The 26093-nt window shown below is 37.4% G+C and overlaps 1 protein-coding gene across 2 annotated transcripts in view; it reads right to left on the bottom strand.

The window, feature by feature from the left end:
- LOC145768694 (general transcription and DNA repair factor IIH helicase subunit XPD-like) overlaps positions 1-24248 on the bottom strand; it is a 28262-nt gene extending 4014 nt beyond the window's left edge. The window contains exons 1-14 of one of the 2 annotated variants that reach the window (XM_082580266.1): positions 24134-24248; positions 23267-23444; positions 19606-19757; positions 18921-19062; positions 14476-14592; positions 7857-7980; positions 7359-7455; positions 6777-6910; positions 6260-6428; positions 5658-5776; positions 5301-5370; positions 4859-4928; positions 4350-4451; positions 3708-3863 (exon numbers count right to left, since the gene is read on the bottom strand). In XM_082580266.1, coding sequence (XP_082436392.1) covers positions 3708-3863; positions 4350-4451; positions 4859-4928; positions 5301-5370; positions 5658-5776; positions 6260-6428; positions 6777-6910; positions 7359-7455; positions 7857-7980; positions 14476-14592; positions 18921-19062; positions 19606-19757; positions 23267-23444; positions 24134-24138 — 1635 coding nt within the window. In that variant the 5' untranslated portion in view covers positions 24139-24248. Of the gene's footprint in view, positions 1-3707; positions 3864-4349; positions 4452-4858; positions 4929-5300; positions 5371-5657; positions 5777-6259; positions 6429-6776; positions 6911-7358; positions 7456-7856; positions 7981-14475; positions 14593-18920; positions 19063-19605; positions 19758-23266; positions 23445-23920; positions 24046-24133 lie in introns of those variants that run through there. The other variant, XM_082580274.1, reaches the window with a different exon arrangement.
- Between the last annotated feature and the right edge of the window lie 1845 nt (positions 24249-26093).

Here is a 26093-nt window from a genome sequence, read left to right as displayed (position 1 = left end):
ACCAATGACAAAATTTAAACAAGAAAAATTTTCATTTCTGTCATGTGTCAGTGCTTGACTGTTGAGCTTACACTTCAAATTTCGATAATGGAGCACTGGCTTATAGTATACCGGTACTGTAGCCTACAAAACAATGATGCAAAATTGTGTATGATGCGCTCAAATAACTTTGGGACAAGAAACTCTGTAGTTTGGGCTAATAACGGTACTTAAGCTAAGCTCTTTAAATGTTGTCACTTGACTAATCAACGTGTGGGACATTAATCATAAGCAATACATTACACAATCATAAGCAGTGCATTAGTAAACACAATATGATGTGTTGTCAAATTTATTTTCTAAGAGAGTTTGTTGACAGTAAATTGATGCTTAGTATGAAACTTTTTCATAAGTTTTCTTGATTTGATTCGCTGGCGTATCATGCCATTTCGTTTTTCAAAACCAGCTACTGCTCCAGCAGGGTCTGCTACTATTCGGTGAGTCCGATTCGGTGAGTTCCTAACCCCTAATCCTTAACCTTAACTCCTAACCCCTAATCCTAAAACGGCAATGATAATTAGGCTACGGTACCCGATAATTAAAAAAAAAAATTAAAAAATCACCGAATAGGGAATCGGACTCACCGTATTGGACTCACCGAATCGGACTCATCGAAACGGGCCATTCCGGCTCCAGCAGCTTCAGTAACAAGCTTGACATGTCTCTCTACTCTTTGATTGTGACAGGGATGCTTTAAACTCAAAGGTTTATCATACAGCATGTTTAAATCAGCATCACTTAAGTCCTTGACAGCAGGTGGCTCTGTGATGCTTTCGAGTGTCAAATCAGTAAGTTCATGATATGACTTTGCCTTGACATTAAGTTTTGGTAAAACAAATTTTCGAATTGCTTGGTTGGAATTATCAACATCTTCAACAATCACACCTTTTTCTTCTCGATGCCATCCAGAACCTTTTCCAGAAGTAGAGCCATTTTGTAATGCTCGTATTTTATTTACACCCAATCTTCGAATATCATCATCCTCTTCACACAACATTGCAAGCAAGATGTTTTCGTGGTGGCCAAAATAAGCATTTCTTTGAAAAGTTTTCAAGGCCTCATCTTGTACTTGCTGATTTGAAAATTTGCTACCACGCTCGTCGTCGTCAACATTCTGAAGAAATTCTTGCTGTCATCGGAATTTTGTTGTTCAGTTTGATGTCAAACCAAGAAGAAAAATATACTTTCAAACAAAATTCAGCCAAAACTTTAAGGTTCTTGGATGGTGTTGAAGCTGAAACATATCTTCGAAGAATTCTACATCCAAGAGTTAACCACCGAAAGTGCACGATAGGTCCTACTTCCATAAATCTCAAATCCTCATCTACTTCTCCTAAAATGATGCACCAACAAATTCTATAAGCGTAGAATTCGTCTGAACTTAGATCATCAGTAACGTCATTTGGTAAAGTCGGGAAAGTGGAATATGGAAGTGGCTGAAACTCTGCAATAAGCCATTCGGAAACTGAACCGCCAATTTCTTTTCCAATTGCACCTGAAAAGCTGTCAGAACGTTTTGGGCAACCATCTAGTAAGGATTTAACATGTCGTAATGGCAGTTAATTGCAATGAAGTAAACAAATTACCCATTGCAATGGGCGTTGAAGGTGTCTCTCCAGGTTTACAATACAGCCATTGACATTGCCAGTGTTCACAGCAGTTCCATCAGAACCAATAATTTTCAGTTTATGCTCCAGATCAGTTCCTGACAAGACATTATACAAATTTTCAGCAAGTATTTTTCCTTTACTATTGCTTGTTGTAAAGTGTGTCAAATAAACTTCCTCTGGTTCACCCACAACAACGTAGTGTTCTTCCAATTGTGTAGACATTGAAGTTTTTCCGGTTTGTTCTTTTACCAAGGTTAGAGTTTTCTCGTTCTCTTGGGCCTGAAATTCGATTTTTACGCGTAACTTAAATTCTATTGCTCTTAAAGTTAAAAGTTTTCTTGGAACAAATAGAAACATGGAGTTTCTGATTCCATAGAGCCAAAAATTAACTTTCTACGACACATGGATCATGAGTTATGCTATTTTTTATGATTTTGGCCCCCCGCATACAGCTTTCCAAGGTTGCACGGACAGTTAGGGGTGCAACAACTCCAAAACACCATCAGACATGTTTTTAGGTGTAGGGCCACCATTTAAGACATACTTTTTGTTGAAATTCTAAAATTTTAATTTTTCACCGCACCCTATTACCCACCATTTTCGCAATGACATCTGGTTTTTGAAATTAAGCTATTTATCAGATTTTCTTGAAAAACTGAACGAACTTAAGTTGTCTTTCCATGGAGAAAACATCTATGTCTTTACATTTGTTTTACATTAAAATCTAAAATTAAAGCGTTCATCAACACATTAAACGTCTGGAAACAAGAAGTTGAAAATGATTCCTTTGAAATGTTCTCATATACTGAAAAGTTTTTGGTTAACAATGATGTGAAATAAAATGTTATTAAGCCTTTGGTTATTATACGTTTGTCAAATCTTTTGACAGTTTCAGAAGTATTTTCTTCCAGAATTGGACAATACCAAATTATATTGAATCCAAATCTTATTTGCAACGCAGAAACAAAGTAGCTAACCTACCGAGCACTTCTCTTAGAAAGAAATTACTGATCTATCTTCTGACTTGAAGTTTAAATTTTGTGGAAATTTATAAATTTTATGCAAAAAGCCTTCACACTTTTGGCTTAACGTTAGAGTGGAACATCTACCATTCTCTGATTCAGCAGTAGGCCTAACCGCACTCCTGTCGTTTGTTTTGACGTATTTGTCTTGAAAATTTCCAGCAGGGGAAACTGAGGCAAATGCTGGGTACTCGTTGAGAGGATCGCCTCACCAATGACGCAATTACAAAGATCAGTTAAAGTCTCCCTCAACCCAGCAAACATTGATCTAGAATAGTGGGAACAACTTGCTAGTGATAAGTCAATCTAGAAGAAGAGAACGAGGGAAGGCACAAAATTTTTCGAAAAAAACAAACAAAACAGGATACAAAAGGTTTAGAAAAAATAAAACATTAGAAAAAAAATCTAATACAACTACGTTCCCAACTCTCCATACAATGTGACTTTTGGCCACGTCTTTTCCACTGTAGAGTGGGCCTCCAAAGCCACATCCGACTGCTGGAAATGAAACCAATGCTCGGACACGAGCTGGAGCCTACGACGACAACTTGTGCGAGTCAGCTATTTTAACGTTGATGAACAGACACCATCAAAACTAAGCAACATTGAAACCGCCTTGGGACCAGCATTAGCCAATTGAGCCACGGCTGGACTTGCTTTGTAGCAAAAAACGGTCGCATCCACCACACTCACATGTCACATCCATCTGAATAAATGTGTTTGGTTCGTGGGATTTGGTTCTTTGTTTTGTCTCCAGTAGGCTGCGTGTAAACTGTAAAGTAACAGTCATTGAGTAGGCTACCGTTAGCTTGTTTCAAGTTTTCATCAATATCACAAATGTAGGCTATAATTCGCACTATTTAACCTATCATTTTAACCGTGAAGGGTCGCGAAAAGTTTTAGGAGATTAAAAGGGGTCGCGAGCAAAAAAGTTTGGGAAGCCCTGTTTTACATGACTTAATAATCTTTTAAAAGCCTTAGTTAGTTCTTGCTGTATAATGACCACTACTACCAGTACAATGAAACTAAAATTTACCATGTAAACATAAGAGACAAAAAAGCACACGATTCCATCAGGAACTATCTTAGACATCTCCACCAGGAGGTTGCCATAGTTACGGATGACGGCGATGTCCTCTCTTGTTTCAAACTTTGAGCTGATCGCCACCTGGTCGTTGCCACGGGTAATGACCTGTGGTGCAAGATGTCAGTCAACATTTTTCCTCCCTTTTGGTTGTGATAATATTACAACAAGCTTTTTGTAAGCCGTAGGGATTCCAAGACAAATTAAACCACACAAAATAATTAACATGGCATCATTTAAATAAAGCATACGCTAAGATTTAAAAAAAAAACGATATAACGACTTCAAGTTTTCTCAGAGCAAACAGAAAGAAACTTTCCCTGGTGTTTCTGTAAACTTGTAAAATGATGGAGAATTTTTTATAAAACTAGAGAATAACCAAAACTGATCATTTTTTTATGTTTTATTCTCATTTACGTCTAGCCAGCGGACCATATTAAAATAAATCTGCATCTACTCGTGGTTTTCATAATTTAACTTATTCACCACATACCGCATGTTTAGTGCAAACTTAGTAAACAACTCAACAGACCAAGCATTGAGTGGTTTAAGCGTCAATAGAACGCAAAGCGCGTTGGCGATCACAACACTCACCATTGGGCATAGACACTGTCGCGCCAACGTCATGGTAAAAGTTGCCATGGTGACGGGTTGAAAATCTAATATCTTGGGATACATATCGAGTGGTGAAAGAGTCTACAAAATGGATTGGAAATTAGAAAAGTTTGGTTTCTGATGAAAGCTTTGAATAATGGATCTACCAATCAAGTGTGTCATAAAAAAATAATATTTCCTGTTTAAATAGCTTAATCCCATCAGGGATTTTGATTACGTATTTTCTTTTGGCAAAAAAAATGGTTGAAAACTTTTGAAAGCATTTGGTTATATAAATAAATAAAACTTGCTGAAACGTATCATGGTAAATAATTTAGTTCAATTTTATTAAGCGAAAATATACTCCCCTAAGCAGATGTTGAATCAACAACACATTGCTGATAAGATTTGAACAATTTGTTTAAATATAAAATATTTAAATTTATAAATAACGTTCCCGCTATCGTTAATACAAGATTGGCATGACGTCAGCAAGCTGAAGGCCTCACCCCGGATGTGATGATGACACTTTGGAAGCGAGAGAACACCGGTTTGATCGCGATGGAGGCATCCATGCAGCTGCAATAAGTTAGTGGAGGAATTGACAAGAACCATAACTGAAATAGCGTGATAGTTTCGATAAATTTGAATGTACACAAAAAGTAGATGCTACATATAGGGCTGAGACGTGAGACCACCGTGTAAGGGGAGACTACCAAGATTGTCAGTGTGAAGTTTGCTTGCTAGCTATTCTATCCGCTAAATGGAGAGCTCAACCATCCTTGCTTAATCCGCCACAGATTCGTGCGCGAAGCTGGGAATATGTTGCCGGGCAGATGTTTTTAAACTATACGAGTCAACAACGTTCACTTCAACATGTTATTGATTTTAATAAAATTAGAGATCAGTTCTAAGAGTGACGCAAGAAAATCACGATGACCAGATCCTCACCTGAAGTGCAGCACAGGGTTAAGAATGGTTGGAGTTTTGTCTTGGAATGGTTCGATTAAAATAACGAAACCTAACAAAAAATTTCATGAAAATTTGTTCTTAGCATTTATTATTCTCAAAAATATTACACTTGAGAAATTTACGACAAAATCAAAATGTTTACATGTAAAATGGTACGTGGTAAATTAAAATTAATACCATTTTAATAACATGTTTCGCCGATTTTGATGATACAATTCTATATATTATCCATTCCACATTTTTGTTTTCATTAAGTCTTTACAGATTTGACACAAAAACATGAAGTTGAAGGAATGTCCGCAGATAATATTCATCACGCAGTAGAAAACAACGTACCTTTATTATAAGTGCTCACAAGTGTAGCGAAGTTGGCTATTAAACTAAGAGGGGAAAAATCAGCAGCATTAGGTAATTCTAAAGTGCGTAATAAGGATCGTAGGCGTTCCGAACAGAATCTGAAAAAGGATTTAATGAGTTCTGCAAGGCATGTCAACGACAACCGTTTCAAAAGCTCCAGAAAATGTTAGATAAGATGAACAACACCAGTTTGAAATGTAGTACTGTACTTCAAGTCTTCAACTGTTCCTTCTCCGGCTCGGTGGTTCCATGTCAAAGCATCTAATTATAAGTATGCTAGATTGCGTATGCTACACCACACGTACCATGCGTGAATACTGTGCAGACCAAATACAAGTATATAAATGTTTTTATTTCTTAAAATAAAATTTGTTAATCCTGTTAAAACATGATCTTGTGCGCACAAATGGAAAAGATTAAATGTTAACATGTTCTACGTTGCATGTTTGCTTAGCATGGAAAAACATCTGGAAACCAAAAATTAAAGCTCGGTTCATTCACGTTCTATTAAACCACATCGAATGAAAACTCAAACAAATCAAACGTTTGGTGCAAATCAAGGCAAAACAAGAATTTCAAACCTTAATGGCTTTCTGTCAATACAGACTTGGTCAAATGCATCGTGTAAGAATGACAAAGGAATCTCGGATACAACATGGCGGACTCGTAATCGAGACTTCAAATATTCAACAAACCGCCGCATGAAGGAAAGAAAATGTTCGGCATTTCTTATGTTTCCTGGAACTGCCTCTGAAGGAAAACGGTTAAAACTTAATTGAAATATTTCAATCGGTAATAATGATCGCGGAGAAGTAATTCTCTACTTGCAGAATAATGGGGTTAAAAACTGGCGTAAAACATTGAACTAAAATGAGTTTATGCGATACAAACCGGTGAAATATTTAAGCAACCATTCTGTTGAGCAATTTTATCCTGCATGAATTTTGTTGAATTGTATATAATTCCAAGTTTCCATCAAATTTTACAAAAAAATTAAATGCAAAATAAATTTTTAAAATTTACTTGCAGGTAGATCAAAAATTGCTTAATTCAATATAATTTTTTCTCATTTTCAAGCAAATAACCCCAAAAAATAACCTTGTAAAATTTCATCGGGTAGCACAGGGTTGGCCAGAATAAGGTCGGTCTCCCTCGCCACATTGGCCTCCCTCAGTCCTTCCACTAGTCTCCGGTATTCGTTGCGCAACTTATCTTGGTCGCTTTCGCGGGTTCTGATAAAAATGACAGATTACTCATCACTTGATCAAGTCAGTTCTACAATGTTCATTAATGAGGATGATATCAACTTTAATGTAAGGTCAGTGAATAACAATACATGTTTGTATGATTTCATCAGGACATAATGTTACTAAATATCATCTGCTTAAACAAATAAAGTTATGCGCAAAGAGTCACGATAAAGTTTTGTAAGCAAAGCCTGAAAGTATTATAAAATATTTACAATCGTCATTGAATTTAGTGCATTTAACCCAGAAACCCTTTTGTATGGTTTTACTCAGTCCGGAGACGGTTTGGAAACTGTATACAACGACGGAAGAGTATGGTCACACACTTTTACAACTGCCAGTGCCACCACAATGTGTGAACTAACAGTAAATGAAATAGGTAACTGGTACTTTCTAACAAGATGAAATTCCATTTTACGTCGGAACAATTTACCTTTCCAACTGATGCTCAAGAGCTTCAATATTCTGCGTGGATTTGTCCAAAGTTCTTCTGCTTATCGTCATACTCATTGATTCAATGCATACGTTATCTGAACATGTAAGGAGATAATTAGTTCAAGACAACTTGTGGGAGAAAAGATAAAAGCGCCCACGAAAATTACTGCACGTTTTCGCTATGCTCAGATTGTTTAAGTTAAAGCTTATTTTAAAGAAAACACCTATGAGCTAACAGTATTGAACTATGGCGGCCAAGTCAAATAACTTACAACTTTGTGGCCATACAAGAAACTATAGGCGAGCATGGAAGCACTTTTTCAGTGAAATGATAAAATGGATCGCAAGAAGAAGTATGTCGAGAAACTCTAGTGGAAAACATCGCAACAATACATCTTAGCAGGTTGCACTGCGACAGTAAAACAATACGTGCTTTTAATTTATAAATGCACCTTGCAACCAACGTGGGCTACCCTCGTACTGAAGCAGTACTCACCAATATTATGAGCTTCATCAAATACAACCACAGAATTCTTTGTTAATTCTTTGGACACAAGGTCGGCAATCTTCGGATCCAATAAATAATGGTAACTATATACGACGATGTTGGCATGCATGATCTGAGAGGGTGGCACAAAAGTTACGATTGACATCACATTATATGTTTAGTGTTATCAAGATGATAAATGGAGAATGGAGATGCTGTGTGCCAAACGTCTCATGTCTGTAAGATCATGAACATACAAACAACAAAGTGTAGAAATCTGCAGTCATACGCGCCGACTTCCGGGGCGGCCGAGGGGCGGCGCCCACCAGTAAATTTATGGTTGAGGGGCAACAAAAAGGGCTATTACAAGTGGAATTTCAAAGATAAAATACTTTGCGAAAGAGATTTAGATCATTTAATATGGACTTAAAGAATGCCGAAAGCAAAAAAACAGCCTTCGTTGCTCTTGCCCGCAAAACAGCAGCTGATCGCATGGCTTTCGCGTGGTAGCGAAAAAGCGAATGCGAGGTTGAATCTTTATTCTCAATTCACGAGTTATCCAAACGTCCGTTAGATTTTTTGTGACTTCAAACATGAAATCGAAATCGATTTAAACTTTATCGAGTTGAAACTACGACACAACGAACAATTACGTGAATATAGCTTACAGAAAAAATGCATATTTCAAAACTGTCATCCGTGTTTTGCTTCAATAAGCACTGTATTGATGTATATCTCATTCTCATACATTCATCAATATACACTCCTGCACTACCGTATATACTCAAGTATAGGCGATCTCGTGTATAAGTCGAACCCCTACTTTCGAGCTGAAAATCGGTGATATTTCCTTATAGAATAGCTATAGAATTCCTTAGTCGAATAGCTTATTTCCGACACTACCATTCGTTGGTACATCTAAGTCAGCGGTTCTCAACCAGTGGGCCATGGCTCACTGGTGGGCCATGGAAGCATTTTGAGGTGGGCCACAGACATTTGAAAAATTGAAACATTTTGTTTCATTTTTGTCACGATAGTCAATTTTACACTTGTGTGATTGTTTAGTTACAATGAATGATGCTGCTGTTTTTAGGTACAAAGTGGCAATCATCATTCTAATTATTGCAACATGCAGTTTTACATCAACTCAGTTTTTACAACGCTTTATGATGTAATTGTAATAGACTAGTTTGTGGTTACAACTAAGCCATCTTTATAGGCTAAGCGGTAGCTTTGTTGAACTTCTGCAGATCCGCTTTTTAGCATGTGCAGCATTTTATTTTGTGGATTATTTTGGGGAGGAATTGACAATACTTAAAGCTTTAAGCTTGATGAAAATTACATTCAGCATGTATGTACCGTACATCAATTTTTGATAACAGAGAAGAAAAAGGACAATGTGTATTGTGTTGTAAAGTTCTTAGTCATCATTCATTGGGGCCACCAAAACTGAAACTTCACCTGGAAAAAGTTCATCCTAATTACAAGGATGAAGATATTATTATTTTTTAACGAAAAGATAGTGTGAAGCGTCACAACCTGGATTCAACAAGGGGATTCCAGCAACATTCCAAAGGCAATGTTCTGCTGCTTTTTGTTTATAAGCCTTTTTTGTAATCTTTTTCTTACATAAAAAGTGAATGGGCCACAGAACTTTCATGCAAACAAAAATGGGCCACGAAAGAAAAAAGGTTGAGAACCACTGATCTAAGTATTGCCATTGACATACGGTATGGAAATTTTAAAGTAGATCGTAGAGTAACTTAATCACGATGCTGGAATAGTCACGTAACTATTCACGGCAATATTAAGTAAACCAGCTAAATTAGACGAGCAGATTTAGTATTTTCAACGAGGTCTTCCCGTTGTGAGATCAATTATGATTCAACAAAACGCATTGTTTTGTTCGCAATGGAATTAAATCGAAAACCGATAAAAGAAACGGTGTTTAATGGTCTTGGCCGCAGATATTGCCTGCATAAACGACGTCTCTTACCGCTATTTTCACCTAGCCAACCTGACATCATTGTTTTATGCGCCGCTAAGGTTTGACATCGACTGCAACGATCATGGAATGTTACGTAATAAGAACGATTACAACCCACACGCAAAAATCAAAAAAAAGGTTCTCTTAAAACAGCTCTTTCTGCTGTTTTATCTCGTGAGCTTTGCATATTGCTCAACAAGTACATAAAGTTTAGAATTGGCAAGAAATTGTTAAATTTGAAAATTAAGTTTGAATCACTGCAAATAAACGTATTCAAAACGTTTATTTCGGACGGCACCATTTCGTACGACGACGTACGATGACATAATCTAGCAATATAATGGCGTATAATGGCAATGATTTTGCCCCAGCAAAAATGCGTTCATTTTGAAAACTGTAGAGCTGGAGACAACAGCTTATCCCGTGTATAAGTTGAACCTGTCTTCTTTTTGAGGTGAAAATCACTTGCGAACATCTCGACCTATACTCGAATATATCGGGTATTTGATATAAGACTATAAAGACTTTCGATAAAAAACGGAAGAGAAAACACTTCTTCGTTGTTAACGCTTTGAAGGTAAGTAATTAGCAAAACGAGGTGAATAAAACTGATAGCGGATTTCCACTCTGCTTGAGATCATGATTTTTTGCGTTTTATTTCGATAACCACTATTCACTCGCACGAAAAGGTAATGAATCGGCTTGTTTTCCAACTGTTCCAATTATGAGCTAACAATATCAAAATTTGAGCTAACAATATCAATATCAAAATTTTTACGACTAGGCGTACTGCATGCGTACTGTAAAACTAATCGTTTCAAGCAGCGGTTCTAATAAATTCGGCTTGCAACCTAGGTGTCAATATAAGACACAGGGTTGGAAAAAATCATGATTTTTTCAAAAAAATCTGATTTTTTTGATTTAAATCGGATTTTTTTGATTTAAATCAGATTTTTTTTATATAAAAAAGCGTCGAGTCTACTTGGGGGAAGAGATCATTTTAGTAAGATAGCAGAGTTATTTTTAACCCCTTGATTGATTGAAAGGCTTTGCTTTGCAAGTGTTTAATCATTTTTATTATCATATTGTAGGCTAGCCTGTCTAGTGTCTATTGCACGGTACTACGACAGTTTATCGAACGACAGTTTATCGAAACGACAGTTTATCGAAACGACAGTTTATCGAAACGACAGTTTATCGAACGACAGTTTATCGAACGACAGTTAATCGAACGACAGTTTATCGAAACGACAGTTAATCGAACAACAGTTTATCGAACGACAATTTATCGAACGACAATTTATCGAACGACAGTTAATCGAAAACCTAACCCCTAACCTTTACCCTAACCAGTAACCCCTAATCTCTAACCATTATCCCCTAGCCCCTAACCCCTGAGTCAGGGCCGGATTTAGCTGATGGGGGGCCCGGGGCACTTTTAGATCGGTGGACCCCCGTGCAAAAATTTTTTTCAAGCCTACGGCGCGAAAAACCATCTCTACGTCTACAGTAGCATCAGTCCAGTACTGCACAGCACTTTGAAGAAACTTTAAAGGCCAAAAGGAAAAAAATAACACAAAATCACATTTTTTCCACATAGAGGGGCCCTTCAAAAGTCGGGGGGCCCGGGGCAACTGCCCCCCTCTGCCCCCTCCTAAATCCGGGCCTGCCCTGAGTATTCCATTGCATATGTGCTTCGTCGTTCGATAAACTGTCGTTTCGATAAACAGTCGTTTGATGAACTGTCTGTTAGATCATGAACCGTAAGCTGTCAACGCGGATCAAACACGATGGGTTGGCAATCAAAAACGCACACCTTTTATTGAGTACGGTAAAAAGCTCGCAGGCAGGGGCACCGGAACGATTTTTGACTGGGGGGGCAAGATTACGAAAAAAGGGCACTTTTGTTTACTAAAAGGCCAATTTTTTTTCAAGTTTTAAGCTAAGACATAGCGATAATGCTAATCTATTAGCTCACTATGTATTGAGTAATGATAGCCTACTTGTGTCCGCGCCTGTCCGGTATACAAAGAAGGGCATTATGCTATGTTATCATGATGTAACCTACTGTCAAGCCTTAAAGCAGCCTGCAGCCATGGCCGCTAAGTAGTGCTTGAATGACCGCCGGTGCTACCTCCTCAATCGGCCAAGTTTGGCCGTCGGTCTCTTCTAGCCAATTATTTAATTTCGCAATAGAATGATCGTGGATTAACTGTGGAAAATATGTAGTATCAAGGAGTGGCGCAAAATTAGGTCAGCGCGTCATAATCGCCACTGTTGCATTGTGCGGGAATATTGATGGAATATATCCATCTGCGATCACCAGCTATAAGTCTTGTTTGTAATTCCCGACGTTTGTTTTAACAAAGTCTTAATCCAAAGTGCTAATTTACATCGGCTGGCAATATTGTCGTTTTTATGTCGATTCGATGTTGTCGGACATTGAAGCGTTGTTAAAAAGGAGAACTAGGTTAGTTGACATCCGAGGGGAAAACATTTTTGGATCATATTATGCAAAAATTATGCTTCTTTTAGTAATGTCCTTCACATCATTGAAATACTTATTTTATTACCTTGCCGTCATCGTCAACACATGTCGAAAGTTGTTTTTCGTTGTTAAAAAGAATTCTAGGGGAGTGGCGAACTTTAAAATCAGCCACATTGAAGACACTCGTGCGAGTGTCGTTAGATAGTCCCGCAGTACTGGATTACAATCTATTGCGTGGTGCAACGATTCTATTGTAGGACGTCGCCCAGGCCCAGACTTCAACAACGCTAAGTGATCATTTTAGCACTGTTGCAAGTTTAATTCTATTTACTTGTGCTATCGTTATTTTTTTTTTTGTATTTTGGTCTCCAAGCACGCAGATTTGGCCGCCGAGAAGGAGCACCCCGTAGGCCACGATGGCTGCCGGAAAAAAAACGAGTTCTAAGGCCTGTAGCCTACTGTGTTGCAAAATTTTGTGCCGTAAATATTATTTTGAAGCAAAAATGAAAGATTATAATTAGGCTAAAAGCGAATAGCAGAAATTGTTATAATGCAAAATGTGCAGTAGCTTACATGAGGTAATCCGCCCCCCCCCCCCCCGCTTCCGGCGCCCCTGCACGCAGGCTATGGTTTTCGAATAATTTTACCACAGCTTGGCAGACAGGCGGTTCTGGTACACAACATTATACGATCCTAACTTACGGTAGCAGTATACATTACAACTTATAACTTTCAAAGAATAGAATCCAGTCAGTTTCTGTAATATATATACAGACATCCAAGCCTAAAAAACAGTAGCACAAAACGACCGCTGCAGCTGCGAAATGCCGCAAGAAAGACATAAAGCCCGCGAAAAATAACTGCAGCCAGCCAAAGCATATTTATGACGTTACAAAGCCTTACGTATTACGTAATACCCTGATACGATGTAACACTGTCGTTTCGATAAATTGTCTTTCGATAAATTGTGGCGTCACGTTATTGCACACATTTTTAAGTAGGTGTGATATGTTGCTTTATACTAAATCATAATGTGCATATCGAGATTGAGGTACGTCTCAGACTGTCATCTCACTACACTAAAATCTTTCCTTACGTTTGAGCACACATTACTTTGCTTTTTTGCTCAACTGATGCATAGCCTACAACCAGACTTTTTGCAAAGAAAGTTTTACTGTGTAATATAATTATGTTACCGACGTACCATACCAAAACAATAAAAGTTCAGATGACACAAAATTGCAGTTTATTTTGCATTGAGAAGTTTGTACATAAATACAAGCTCGCCAGCTTTTGCAGTGCCCAATCGATTTCGAACTTCTGATTGAACCAGACCAAAAGTGGAAAAAACTTGCTCAAAAACTATGTTTAGTGAACAACACTGTTTGTGAACTGCCAAGTAAACTAAGTTGCCTTTCAAAACATGCATAGCCTATAGCCTTTTTAAGTATTTAAATATAACTTTTGTATTACAGAGAAGCAGTGAAACGTTTGTTGATGTATTTATTTTTATTTTAGCAAATAAAAAATCCATTTGATTTTTTTAATTGATTTTTTTTGATTTTTATTGTTTGATTTAAATCAGCCAACCCTGAAAGACAGTAAGCTTAATCAAATACTATTTTAATTGAGTAAAATAGCGTTATGGTTATGAAGTCATCACCTTTCTTGCCCCCCAAGGTTTTTTGAAAAGTCGGCGCCTATGTCTGCAGTGCAACTAAACAACTATTTGGCACAGTATTCAACACAATTTCTGTTGCATATTGTCATGTTTCATAAGCAAGTTGCATTTATCTTAACGCAGACTGAACAGCGTCAAAAGTCATAAAGACTTGAAACATTGACAGGTCAAAAAATCAAAGTGTCAGCCTTCAATTGTGTAATAAATATTGTAATGCATTGTTGCTTGAACAATTTATGAAACCATTTTAAATGCTATAAAAAACAACGGTAAAAAACGAGAACTAAAAATAAATTTGATAACTTTTTTGTGCTGACACACTGGCACTCATTTGTACAATATGAAATGTCAGGCATATTGTACAAGTAGGTTCATAGAGCAGAATATTTCGCAGGATTTTAGACAATGGCCTAACCTCAAACTTATAATTGAGAGCTGGTAATTTTTCAAACTGGCCCACTATTGAACTCACACTGTATCTGGCAAGAAAATAAGGACACCATCCTTTCAATTTTCCGAAGCGTCTGAGATCATCTAAATTATAAACTCCCGCAGGTAAGCACTCCTGACGTCCATTTGCATCGAATTGCTGAAATTGATGAGAAGTTATGAAAATAATAAATGCACAAAAAATTCGAATGTAAGATAAATTGGGTAAGCAGTATGAGAACTAGGGGTGTTCAATTTCGATTAAGGTGATATTCGAAATTCGTTTTTCGTATCGGACATATTCGAAATTATAGCAGCCCTTTCGGCTGAACGTGGTTGAAAGTAACGCGAGTGGCGCGAAATCTGTCTTGTCGCATTGTGCAAGCTAAAAAAGACTTCGACGCATGCACATCGTCGATCACGTGACTATCACACGCTCTCGCGGGTCCAACGGCCAGTCCTGCACCAGGGATGCCAGGTTGGCATTTTTAATGCCAAATTTCTCTCAAGAATGAAGATAGCTAGGTTGTGCAATAGCAGAAAGTGTAGGCTGAGCTTTGTCGCAGTTTTATCCATTTTTACCGAATCCATAGGCGCCTAAGCCGTGGGGGCAGGGCCGTAGCCAGACCGCAGAGCAAGGGGGGCAACTTTTTTTTAGGGGGGGGGCCAGAAAAAATTTAAATGGGCAAAATCATTATAATTGTAGCTGTTGCTTGAGAATGTTGAGATTTTGCCAAGGGGAGGGGGCGAAATTTTTTTCAGGGGGGCGAAGCCCCCTGGCCCCCGGCTGGCTACGGGTCTGCGTGGGTGCCAGGACCCCACGCATATTTCTGTGTGAGGGCAACTTTTTATGCTGTATTGAATATTGATACATAAAACAATAGATGAACTAGCGATCGGCAGCAGGAAAACACTTTTTGAATGCAAACCGCAACAGCTTCGCGATGAATAATCACTATGGACGAGTTGCGATGCTACAATCCAACACCAGACAACAAAATCTGTCATTTTTACATTGATTTAATGTCTGCAGACGTTAAATTAATGTAAAAATGACTGATTTTGTTGCCGTGAATCGCTCGCTGTGAAAATGAACTTGAAGTGTTTGGGATTCCAGCGACTTCGGCTCCAGCGGAGCGATCGTTTTCAAAAACTGGCCTGACCTTCACGAAGCTGAGATCCCGACTGACGGGTGACCATGTCGATCAGCTTGTGTTCATAAACACCAACATGGGCCTGGAGTTGTAGACGTTATTTTGTGTTCTTTTTTCGCAAATTTTCATGGCTTTTTTTCGCATTTTCTAGCGAATTTTCATGTCGTTTCTTTCAATAAAATCTCATTTTGCAGTTTAGTGAAGGGAATAGTTGTGATATTCGAAATCGAAATTCGGAAATCGAAAACAAATTGAATTTCGAATACTCAAATAATCGAAATTGAACACCCCTAATGAGAACATCTTTAACGTAGCACTAGTACATATTGACTAATGACTATATTGACTAACCTATAAGAACATAGTTACAAAGAAACATTTGTTTAACTTCCTTTTTTATGCAAAATTATATCTCTGTTTTCAAAACATCAACCTATTGCAGACAAGACCGAGTATTTGTATATTATAATACACGGTGGTCCACAAAAATGTGACACATTTCGTTTGTTCATAATTTCTACAAATCTGAAGATTTTTCAAAATCCTTTCAGCCGGAGATGGGACAAAGCTATAAATTTTTGCCCTCAAAAGCACTTTTGAAAAAACGAACCGGTTTCTGAGTTATTTTAATATTTGATAATGTGTTCGATCCATGCTCCTCGCTGCTGAATCATCGCTGCCACTCTCACATTGAAATTGTCCATTACTCTCCCTAACATGTCCCTTGGAATTCTTCTAATTTCTCTTCTAATGTTTTCCTTCAGTCTGTCAATGGTATCAGGATTGTCCTGGTAGACTCTTTCCTTCAGATATCCCCAGAGGATGTAGTCAGGAGGGTTAAGATCAGGTGAATATGGCGGCCAGGGGTTGTTGGTCCTCCTTGAAATCAATCGATCCCCAGGAAAGTACTGATGCAGATACTCAAGGGTACGATTGGAACAATGCGGTGGGGCACTGTCTTGCTGGAATACAGCTGTATTCAAGTTGGTCCCCCTTCTCCTCCTTACTGCTGGAATGAATTGTCGTCTGAGCAATTTGATGTAACATTCAGTGTTAACAGTCACCTGGCATCCCTCGTCGTCCTCAAAAAAGTAGGGACCAAAAATGCCATTATGTCCTATTGCACACCAAACTGTGACTTTTGTTACACTCAAGGGTGCTTGCACATGCGCACGAGGCTGTGCTTCTGCCCAAAACCTCATATTTTGTTTGTTCATATGGCCACTCAAATGGAAGTGGGCCTCGTCGCTAAAGAGAAGCACATCCAAAAGACCGGGATTGTTCTCAATCCGTTCACTGATTTGCTGACCAAATTCAAATCGTTCATCCTTGTTGGCTTGACTTTGAGTCTGAAGAAGCTGAATTTTGTATGGGAAAAGTTGCAAGTCAGCATGAATAATTGTATTGTAACTAAACAAAACACACATGTGTAAAATTAACTATAGTAACAAAAATGAAACTAAATTTTTCACAACTCTGGCAAATTTTTAAATAGGTCTGTGGCCCACCTCAAAATCTTTCCATGGCTCACCGGTTGAGAACCGCTGGCCTAGGCCATTACAATAAAAACAACGCATTTCTCTTGGAACCGAGCCCTCTTGAAAACCATTTGTTTGTTCCTCGTATAACGGCTCTTCGATAGCCAGCTTCTCATCATGAGCAACTAAATACTGTTCAGCCAAGTTTGCCAATCTTCCAAAGTTTTCTCGCTGACGCTTTACTTGGTTAACCGCTATTATAAGAAAATTCCTTTGAAAAAAACAGATGCGCTGTGGGATGTTAGAAATCTCCGAAAAAGGCTTTCTCCTAATTGCATTCTCCGAATAGTAGCAGAACGGTTTCGATTTCGTATACGTTCAATAAACTGACCTGGCTATCATGTTGTTCAGGCTTTACTTCACAGAATCTCTGTCGATATAAGTACGGTACTCTGTAAAATTATAACGCTTCAGGGATAACTTCAAAGTGTCATAGTTCATTGCATCATCTTGCGAAAGTCTTAAATATACATCTGTGGCTCGACCCAATAACAACATGCTTAACTGAGTAGCCCACATCGGCTTCTTCAACTTTGCTAAATTGCAGCATATCATTCAAATCTTAATAATAGGTATCTAAATCATATTTTTCTTCGACGAACAATGGCAAATCTAGTCGTCAAAGTTGTGCCATAGTAACACTTCCACCATTATCGTTTACAGACATAGATCGCTCACCGATAGGCCTATCTAGTTTCTTGCTTTCCAAATCTAGTCTCAATTTTTCTAATTCAACTTGAGCTCTTTTTTTCTTCTGCTCCATGTTGAGCTCTTTTCTCTTCAGCCTCTAGTTCAGCTTTCCTTATTTTACGAGCAGCACTTCTTTCTTCTCTTTCGTCAGCTTTTTGGTCCATTATCTTGCGATATTCTGCTATCACAAACTGGGACTTCTCGTCGCCATTCAGACTCATTTGTTCACGTTCAGCCATGCTCTGTAAATATTCAATCATCTCAGTTTTGACAATAACCATCATCTTGACTGCTTGTGATTGATTTTTCCTTGGATTTTTTCTTCGGTATTTCCGGACGACCCTAAAATATCACAATTCTTTCTATCTTTTACCAGAAAAGAAACTTTGCAAAGATTGATAACGTAGTTTATTGAGATATCAAACGTTAAACAGTCAAATAGTTGTACTTGTGAAATGATAGATGACAACTCTTGAATTGACGAATGGTTCACCACTTCCAGCACATAAAGAAATCAAATTCTGAACAGCAAACGTCTTCACTTCGTCGATTTCAAAATAAATATACACTATTACTTGCAACAGCTACTTTACAATTGACAATAAGTTTCACTTTTACAATCTATTCAATATCGGCTAGAGCTCTACAATCGTCTTCAATATACTTTTCATTACAACTTCTAATCCCCATAATACACAACTCTAATAATAATAAAAATCATATCACGCTGCTGTTTATAACTAGTTGGACTAGAAGTTTCCAGAGACCAGGGTAATATTATATACATCATAAGAACTCATTCTTCAAGTCAACAAAGCAAAGAAGTTTCCATACTTGCACGTACACAAAAACTTTTAGAACCAGACTTCACAATAGAAGTTTGCGTAACTAAAGGTTACTATCGGTCAGTGATCGTTGAAACGCCACTACAGAAGTACACAATAAAATAGTTCAATTATTCAAGAACATAAATGAAGCCTGCCATCCGAGCTACGCGTATTGTACAGATTATGACAATAACACATCTTTATCAACTACTATTAAAAACTAACTTTCTCTTTTTCCTTTTTACCCTATAAAAGCAAAAAAAACTTGCGTTTTCAAACCTCAAAAAATGAACAAAGTGGAACTGATGCATCGTGCTTGTGCTTCATGCGAATGTATGATGCTGTCAAGGATTGGCAGCGCCCATCGACTTCTTTGCCAAGTCGAGCACTTCTCACTTGTGGGTTGATACATAAATTCTTTCTTCAAACAAAGTAAAAAAATTAAACATTTTCTAGAATTTTCAAATCGTGTGAAATTGAACTTATCAGTGAAAGCAAGAAGTTGATGTTATAATGTTATAGAGAATTGGGCACACTTTGTAACAAGGCAACTTAACCTGCTGTGACCCACAAGGTCTTTTTAAGGGGCAACAAAGCAATAATTTAATAAAAAAAAGTAGTAATAAGATAAATAAAAGCATAAAGTAGTAATAGAGACGTTTAAAATAGAAACTACCTACACTGAATATTAGGCTCGCCAAACATGGTTTATATCCTTTTATGGTACAGTATATCAGAGCCTAAAGTTCATTGTAAATAATATCTATAGGCTAACGTCTCAGTTATTGCTGCTAAAACGTGAGGTCTGATTTAAGATGAAAAGCTAAAAAGAAAATACTGCATATAGTGAAGAACAGGAAGTTTTATTGTAAAATAAGGGCCAAAGTGGACACAGTGTGGAAAAGATAGAGCAGAGATATTATATATATAATTGATATTTTTAAACATGTGGATCAACACATACCTTGCACTAAGTGCCAAAGCCAGCAACTTAGGCATTGTTCCAACTTCTTTCGCATAATAATCCATCAACATACGAAGCTCCTCCAAGACTTTTTCAATTTCGGGAAGAGTGCGAGAACAATAAATCAACTTTCCAACTGACTGAGGATATTCCTAACAATTTTGAATTAAGTGTTATTCCATTATTTTAATATATAATAGTACTGTATATACCTGAATATGATAGGTCAATTAGGTACACATATAGTACAGTGCATTAATCCCAGTTAACAATCAAAAGTATTCCACAGCAATGGAATGGTTTACAATTTGATCTACAAACAGCAAAATGCTTTGACTAATCCATTGATAGATAGTTTTTAAATGACATTATCTTATTTTTTACTGAGTCCCAAAAGGGCAAACAATATTATAATTAGCAGTCAGTAAAATTGAGAAAATCTGATTTTTAGACATTTTTTTAGAAATTTGCAAATTGTGACAACTTAGGCTAAAGCTCCCGATGGCGATAGCTATGGCATTAGCACATTTTTTTCTCGCAGGAAGAAAATTTTTTTTATTGAGAAACACAATTTTTAACTAAAATAAAGGATTTTGAATAAAAAAGGTTATAACATCTTATACAATATATTTAAAACACCTTTCTTCAATTAAACTGAATTGAATTTGATATCCTGGAATTGTTGTAGTTATTCAAGAATCATAAACAGGCGTAACTCAGTAACAAAGTTCAATACATTTAACATTATACTGTATATAAAAACAAAAAACAATAAGTGAAGGCTTTGGGTTAGTCATACATCCCTTTTCAAGCCTATCAGTAAAATATTTTAAAAACAATGCTAAAGAATCTCTTCAGCAACTAATGCTCTTTAGTATTTCTTTAAAAAAAAATTCTTATAGGCTTGAAAAGGGCTGTTTATGGTTTAAAAAGTTACCTCTCTACTAATATTGTACTATTCTAGAATAGATTTGAACATAGGCGCCGACTTTTCAAAAAACCTTGGGGGCGAGAAAGGTGATGACGTCATAACCATAACGTTATTTTACTCAATCAATATAGTCTTTGATTAAGCTTACCGTCTTGTTTATATTGACACCTAGGTCGCAAAACGAATTTATTAGAACCGCTGCTTGAAACGATTAGTTTTACGCATGCAGTACGCCTAATTGTAAAAATTTTGATACTGTTAGCTCATAATTGGAACAGTTGGAAAACAAGCCGATTCATTTCCTTTTCGCGCGAGTGAATAACAACGACCAAGACAGTGAAGTTATCGAAATAAAACGCAAAAAATCATGATCTCAAGCAGATTGGAAACCCGCTTTCAGTTTTATTAACCTCGTTTTGCTAATTACTTACCTTCAAAACGTTAACAACGGCGAAGTGTTTTCTCTTCTGTTTTTTATCGAAAGTCTTTATAACTTAGTCTTTTATCGAATAGTGTATATACTCTTAAACTCTAGTATAGGTCGAGATGTTTGCAAGTGATTTTCACCTCAAAAAGACAGGTGCGACTTACTGTATACACGGGACAAGCAGCTGTTGTCTTCAGCTCTACAGTTTTCAAAATAAAGAACGCATTTTTGCTGCGGCAAAAGCAATACCGACGTAGGCCGAAGTAAAAGTTTTGAATACGTTTATTTGCAGTGATTCAAACTTAATTTTCAAATTGTATGATTTCTTGTCAATTCTAAACTTTATGCACTTGTTGAGCAATATGCAAAGCTCATGAGACAAAACAGCAGAAACAGCTGTTTTAAGAGATCAATTTATTTTTATTTTTACCTGTAGGTTATAATCGTTCTTATTACGTAACATTCCATGATCGTTGAAGTCGATGTCAAACCATAGCGGCCGCATAAAACAATGATGTCAGATTGGCTAGGTGATAATAGCGGTAAGATAAGTCGTTAATGCAGGCAATATCTGCTACCAAAACCATTAAACACCTTTTCATTTATCGGTTTTCAATTTAATTCTCATAACATTGCGAACAAAATGTCAATGCGTTCTGTTGAATCATTAATTGATCTCACAGCGGGAAGACCTCGTTGAAAATAGCACGTCTAATTTAGCTTACTTAATATTGCCATGAATAGTTACGTGACTATTCCAACAGTGTAAGTTACTCTACGCTCTACTTTGAAATTTCCTCACCGTGTGTCAATGCCAATAGATGATTCTAATAAGCTATTCTACTTATACATGGGAGAAGGAAATATCACCGATTTCAGCTCAAAAGTAGGGGTTCGACTTATACACGAGATCAACCTATGTCCTATACTCGAATATATTTGGCTTTCTTTAAGGGGCCACGTCTTTTAGGCGCAGACAGTTAGGCGCCGGTCAAATAGGCGCGCACACTGTGGCGTCTGGATATTTAGGTGCGTAGCACTGTGGCGCCCGTTCATTTAGGTGCTATGCTTAGTAAAGTCTGCAGATTGTATCAGCTTGGCAGAAAGGGCAATGCTTTTCACACAAAATGTTTTATTGAACAGAAAAATATATTGTTTTGTTAATGCGCGTGTGAAGATGACGTGCGAGACAACGCTCTACTACTCTTGATATTAGCACATCTCCACAGGACATTTGCTATTCATCCTGAACACCGGTTGCAGCCAGATGGAACTCTACTTAATCTGTTATCTTTCGCAATTAGGCTACTTCTACTCGGGATGGATTGGTCGTGTGGCGAGTAGCCTACTTATGAGACAATGCTCTACTACATGAATACATTTCTATAGGGCATGTGAACCCTGGCTGCAAGCATAATGGTGCGACTTCGCTGGTTATTAAACATAGTCAGGGTTTTGACGGAAAACTAAGTTACTCTTCACTCAAGCCATCCGCTTGAATATAGGCTATTTTATTATATTTTTTACTGATGTTTAGCGTAGTTATTATTTGACTTACCTAACTAAAAGTGAACTCAGTCATGTTTGGAAACTTGAATAATTTATTGATGAAACTTTCGCTGACGCAAACCTGGACTAACAACAACTAAATACCTAACATGCACATTAAAATACAATATATTTTTCTGTTCAATATAGCATTTTGTGGGAAAAGCATTGCCGGTTTTTAAGCAGCATTTGCCGGTTTAAGCATTGCCGGTCACTCACGGAAGCCATGACATATTTTTCTGTTCAATATAACATTTTGTGTGAAAAGCATTGCCTTACCTGCCAAGCTGATCCAATCTGCATACTTTACTAGGCATAGCATCTAAATGAACGGGCGCTACGGTGCTCCGCACCTAAATATCCAGACGCCACAGTGTGCACGCCTATTTGACCGGCGCCTAACTGTCTGCGCCTAAAAGACTTACTCCCTTCTTTAAGTCCGTTTAAATGATCTAAATCTCTTTCGCAAACTATTTTATCTTTAAACACTACTTGTAATAGCCATTTTTGTTGCTCCTCAACCATAAATTTACGGGGGGCGCCGCCCCCCAGAAGTCGGCGCGTATGGATTTGAATCTTCAACTATTTAAAAATGCCCAACCCTTCCTATGCAATGTAAATTTAAACACAAAAAAATAGCATACCATATTACCATAAATATATTGTTTTACGCGCAACATAATGTTGGCTTAAACAATGGCACTATTTCAATAACATGCCACTATTTGCTAGTGGGTTCTATTTTGACAACTTACAAGATGATAAGCAACTATTAATGAAAGTAATGTTGCAGTTTTCCCAGTTCCAGAAGGCATTTCAAGCACACCATGTCCTTTAGCATCTAGTGTCCGTTTCAATTCAACCATGTAAGAATATTGTTCTGGGTAGATGTATTCATATGGAAAATACACCAACAGTCCTTCAATGTTTAACCTGACGAAAGAAAATCGCATAAACAATTAAACATGGCAATCTATATAAATTAATTAAAGAAGGTTGTTAATGAACAACTTGCAAGTGAGGTGAAAATCCAAACAAGAAAATAGTACGGTACTTTAACTGTAAACCTCTGAATAGTATTTTCCTTTTAGAAAACATGCAATATTGCAAGTGGTGCTGCTTATTGTAGTGTATTACGCCCAATGCTGTGAAATAATCAGCAGAGAGCTGCAATAACTAGAAATCACAGGTCACAATCCCTCAGCATAAAGAATGAAAACAATATCAGCTATTACTTTTTTAATGTAGCGTAGCTTAATAGTTCTATTAATAGGATATATATACAACTATACATCAGCTCAACAAAAATAGTTCACTCAGTTAAGCAAGGCACTTTTAGAGCAGTCTTTCATAAAGCAGCAAGTAAAAGATGCAATATATATATAGTTTAAAGATAATAAATTTCATACCAGGGCTACAAGGAGTTTACACTGCAAAATCAGTGACTCGCATCAACATTTCAAGCCCTTCCTTACGCTTATGTGCATAAAACTACCAACATACAAACTTTAGAAAAGCTTAACTTAGGTATAATTTTTCCTATCAAGAAATGTAAACATTCAATGTTTTATGAATGTAAGTCAAAATATAATCAAGCTTTAGCAAGAAAAATAGTTACAAACTTCATGTTCTTTAGCAAACATCAATCATCCAATAAAAATCTTTGAAGGATGAAGTTGTCTTGCAATTGTAATTACATACAGCACCTTGGCCTAGTCTTATTGGATGTTACAAACTACAGAAGGAATAAAATATGAAATTACAACCTTGCTAAACACTGAACAGTATCGGTCAAGCTATCAATTTACCAATAGCATGAGAACATGTGCATACTACTGAGTGCCAAAACCGGGGTAAAAATTGTTTTTGTAGGACTACTGGTACTGGTATCGAGACAGTAAAATTAGTAACTTTTCGTCTACAGACAGTGAATCAATGTAAGAATGACAGGTTTTGCTGTCTGAGATCGAGCTGCACTGCAGGTTTGAGCAAAATATACCACAGAAAGTGAAAAGTGTGTAACTGATAAAAACAAACTATAAAAAACCAGGGTCTGCTACTATTCGGTGAGTTCCTAACCTCTAACCATAACTCCTAACCCCTAACCTTACAACGGCAATGATAATTAGGCTACGGTACCCGATACGTAATTTTAATAAAAAATTGAAAAAATCCCCCGTTAAGGGATCGGACTCACCGAATCGGACTCACCGAAACGGACCATTCCGAAAAAACTAAGCATAATGCAGCTTGAACAAGACATTTACTTTTTTAAGAAAGGTGCTACGCTACCGGTACTTATCTTTGTGAAGGTTTATTGCGAACAAGAGGTGTATGCTATAGTGACCATTCTTTTTAGTGTTCACATTTTTTATAAAATTTCAAACACATGTTTGATAACTCAGTTGGTTAGCGCATAACTTTGTGAACAAAGAAGCTTTAAGATCAAGCGGTGCTGGTTCGACTCTTGGGGGGTGCGCTTGAACAACACATTTAGTTATATAAGTACAAGGACTGCTCTCCATTCAGAGACATCTAATGGATGGAATATTTTCCCACTACAAGATTTCAACAATCGTAAACTTCACTCTGTCAATCTTGGTAATCGGACCTGGGGTGCAACCTAACTCGTACCATGAACAATTTGTACCGTCAGTTTGTACCCTGAAAAGATCGTGAAAAAATTTAAAAAAGTCGAAGTCGCTGATCGCAGTTTCCGCAAGGTTAGGGTATCGGAGTATCGGTAGTTAGGGTATCGGAGATCCGGTTAGGCATCGGTATCCGCATACAAACAAACTGAAAAGATCGAGACTTGAGAGGAAAAAATAGAACATCGCTGATCGCAGTTTCCGCAAGCATTTCAAAATTTCTGGTAATGATCCTAAGAATTTGCCGAAGTTGCTGATCGCAGTTTCCGCAAACATTTTAAAAGGGTTAGGGTTGATCGGAGTTTCCGCAAACATTTTAAAAAGGGTTAGGGTGTTTCCGCGAACAAACAAACTGAAAAGATCGAGAGAAAAAAAATAGAACAAAGCCAAAGTCGCTGATCGCAGTTTCCGTTTTTCTGCAGTTTCCGCAAACATTTTAAAATTTCTGGTAATGATCTTAAGAGTTTTTGTTTGTTTGCGAAAAACCTTAAAATGTTTGCGGAAACTGCAATCAGCGACTTCGGCTTTTTTAATTTTTTCTCTTGATCTTTTCAGGGTACGAACTGACGGTACGAATTGTTCATGGTACGAATTAGGTTGCAAACCCGGACCTGCATTAGTGTTTCAAAGCCTCTACAATAAAAAAACAGCCTATGCAAAACTGCCAGAATTCAGTTCTCAAAGCTTTCCCTGTCAGAGGATAAACTCTCAATTAGTTAGCGCTTCACTTCTGGAACAAAGAAGCTTCAAAAATTAAGCGACGCTGGTTCGACTCTCGGGGTGTGCGCTTGAGCAACGCACGTTAAGGACTGCTCTCCATTCAGTGGCATTTAATGGATGGAATAGTTCCCTAGCAACAAGACTTCAACAATCGGAAACTTCATTCTGTCAATCTCGGTGATCGGGCCTGTGTCAGTGATTCAAGGCCTCTAAA

Source organism: Aplidium turbinatum, chromosome 1, assembly GCF_918807975.1.
Source record: "Aplidium turbinatum chromosome 1, kaAplTurb1.1, whole genome shotgun sequence".
NCBI classification, from domain to species: Eukaryota; Metazoa; Chordata; class Ascidiacea; order Aplousobranchia; family Polyclinidae; genus Aplidium; species Aplidium turbinatum.
Note: the sequence above shows the minus strand (reverse complement) of the source record. Positions and strands in the feature narration are given on the sequence as shown.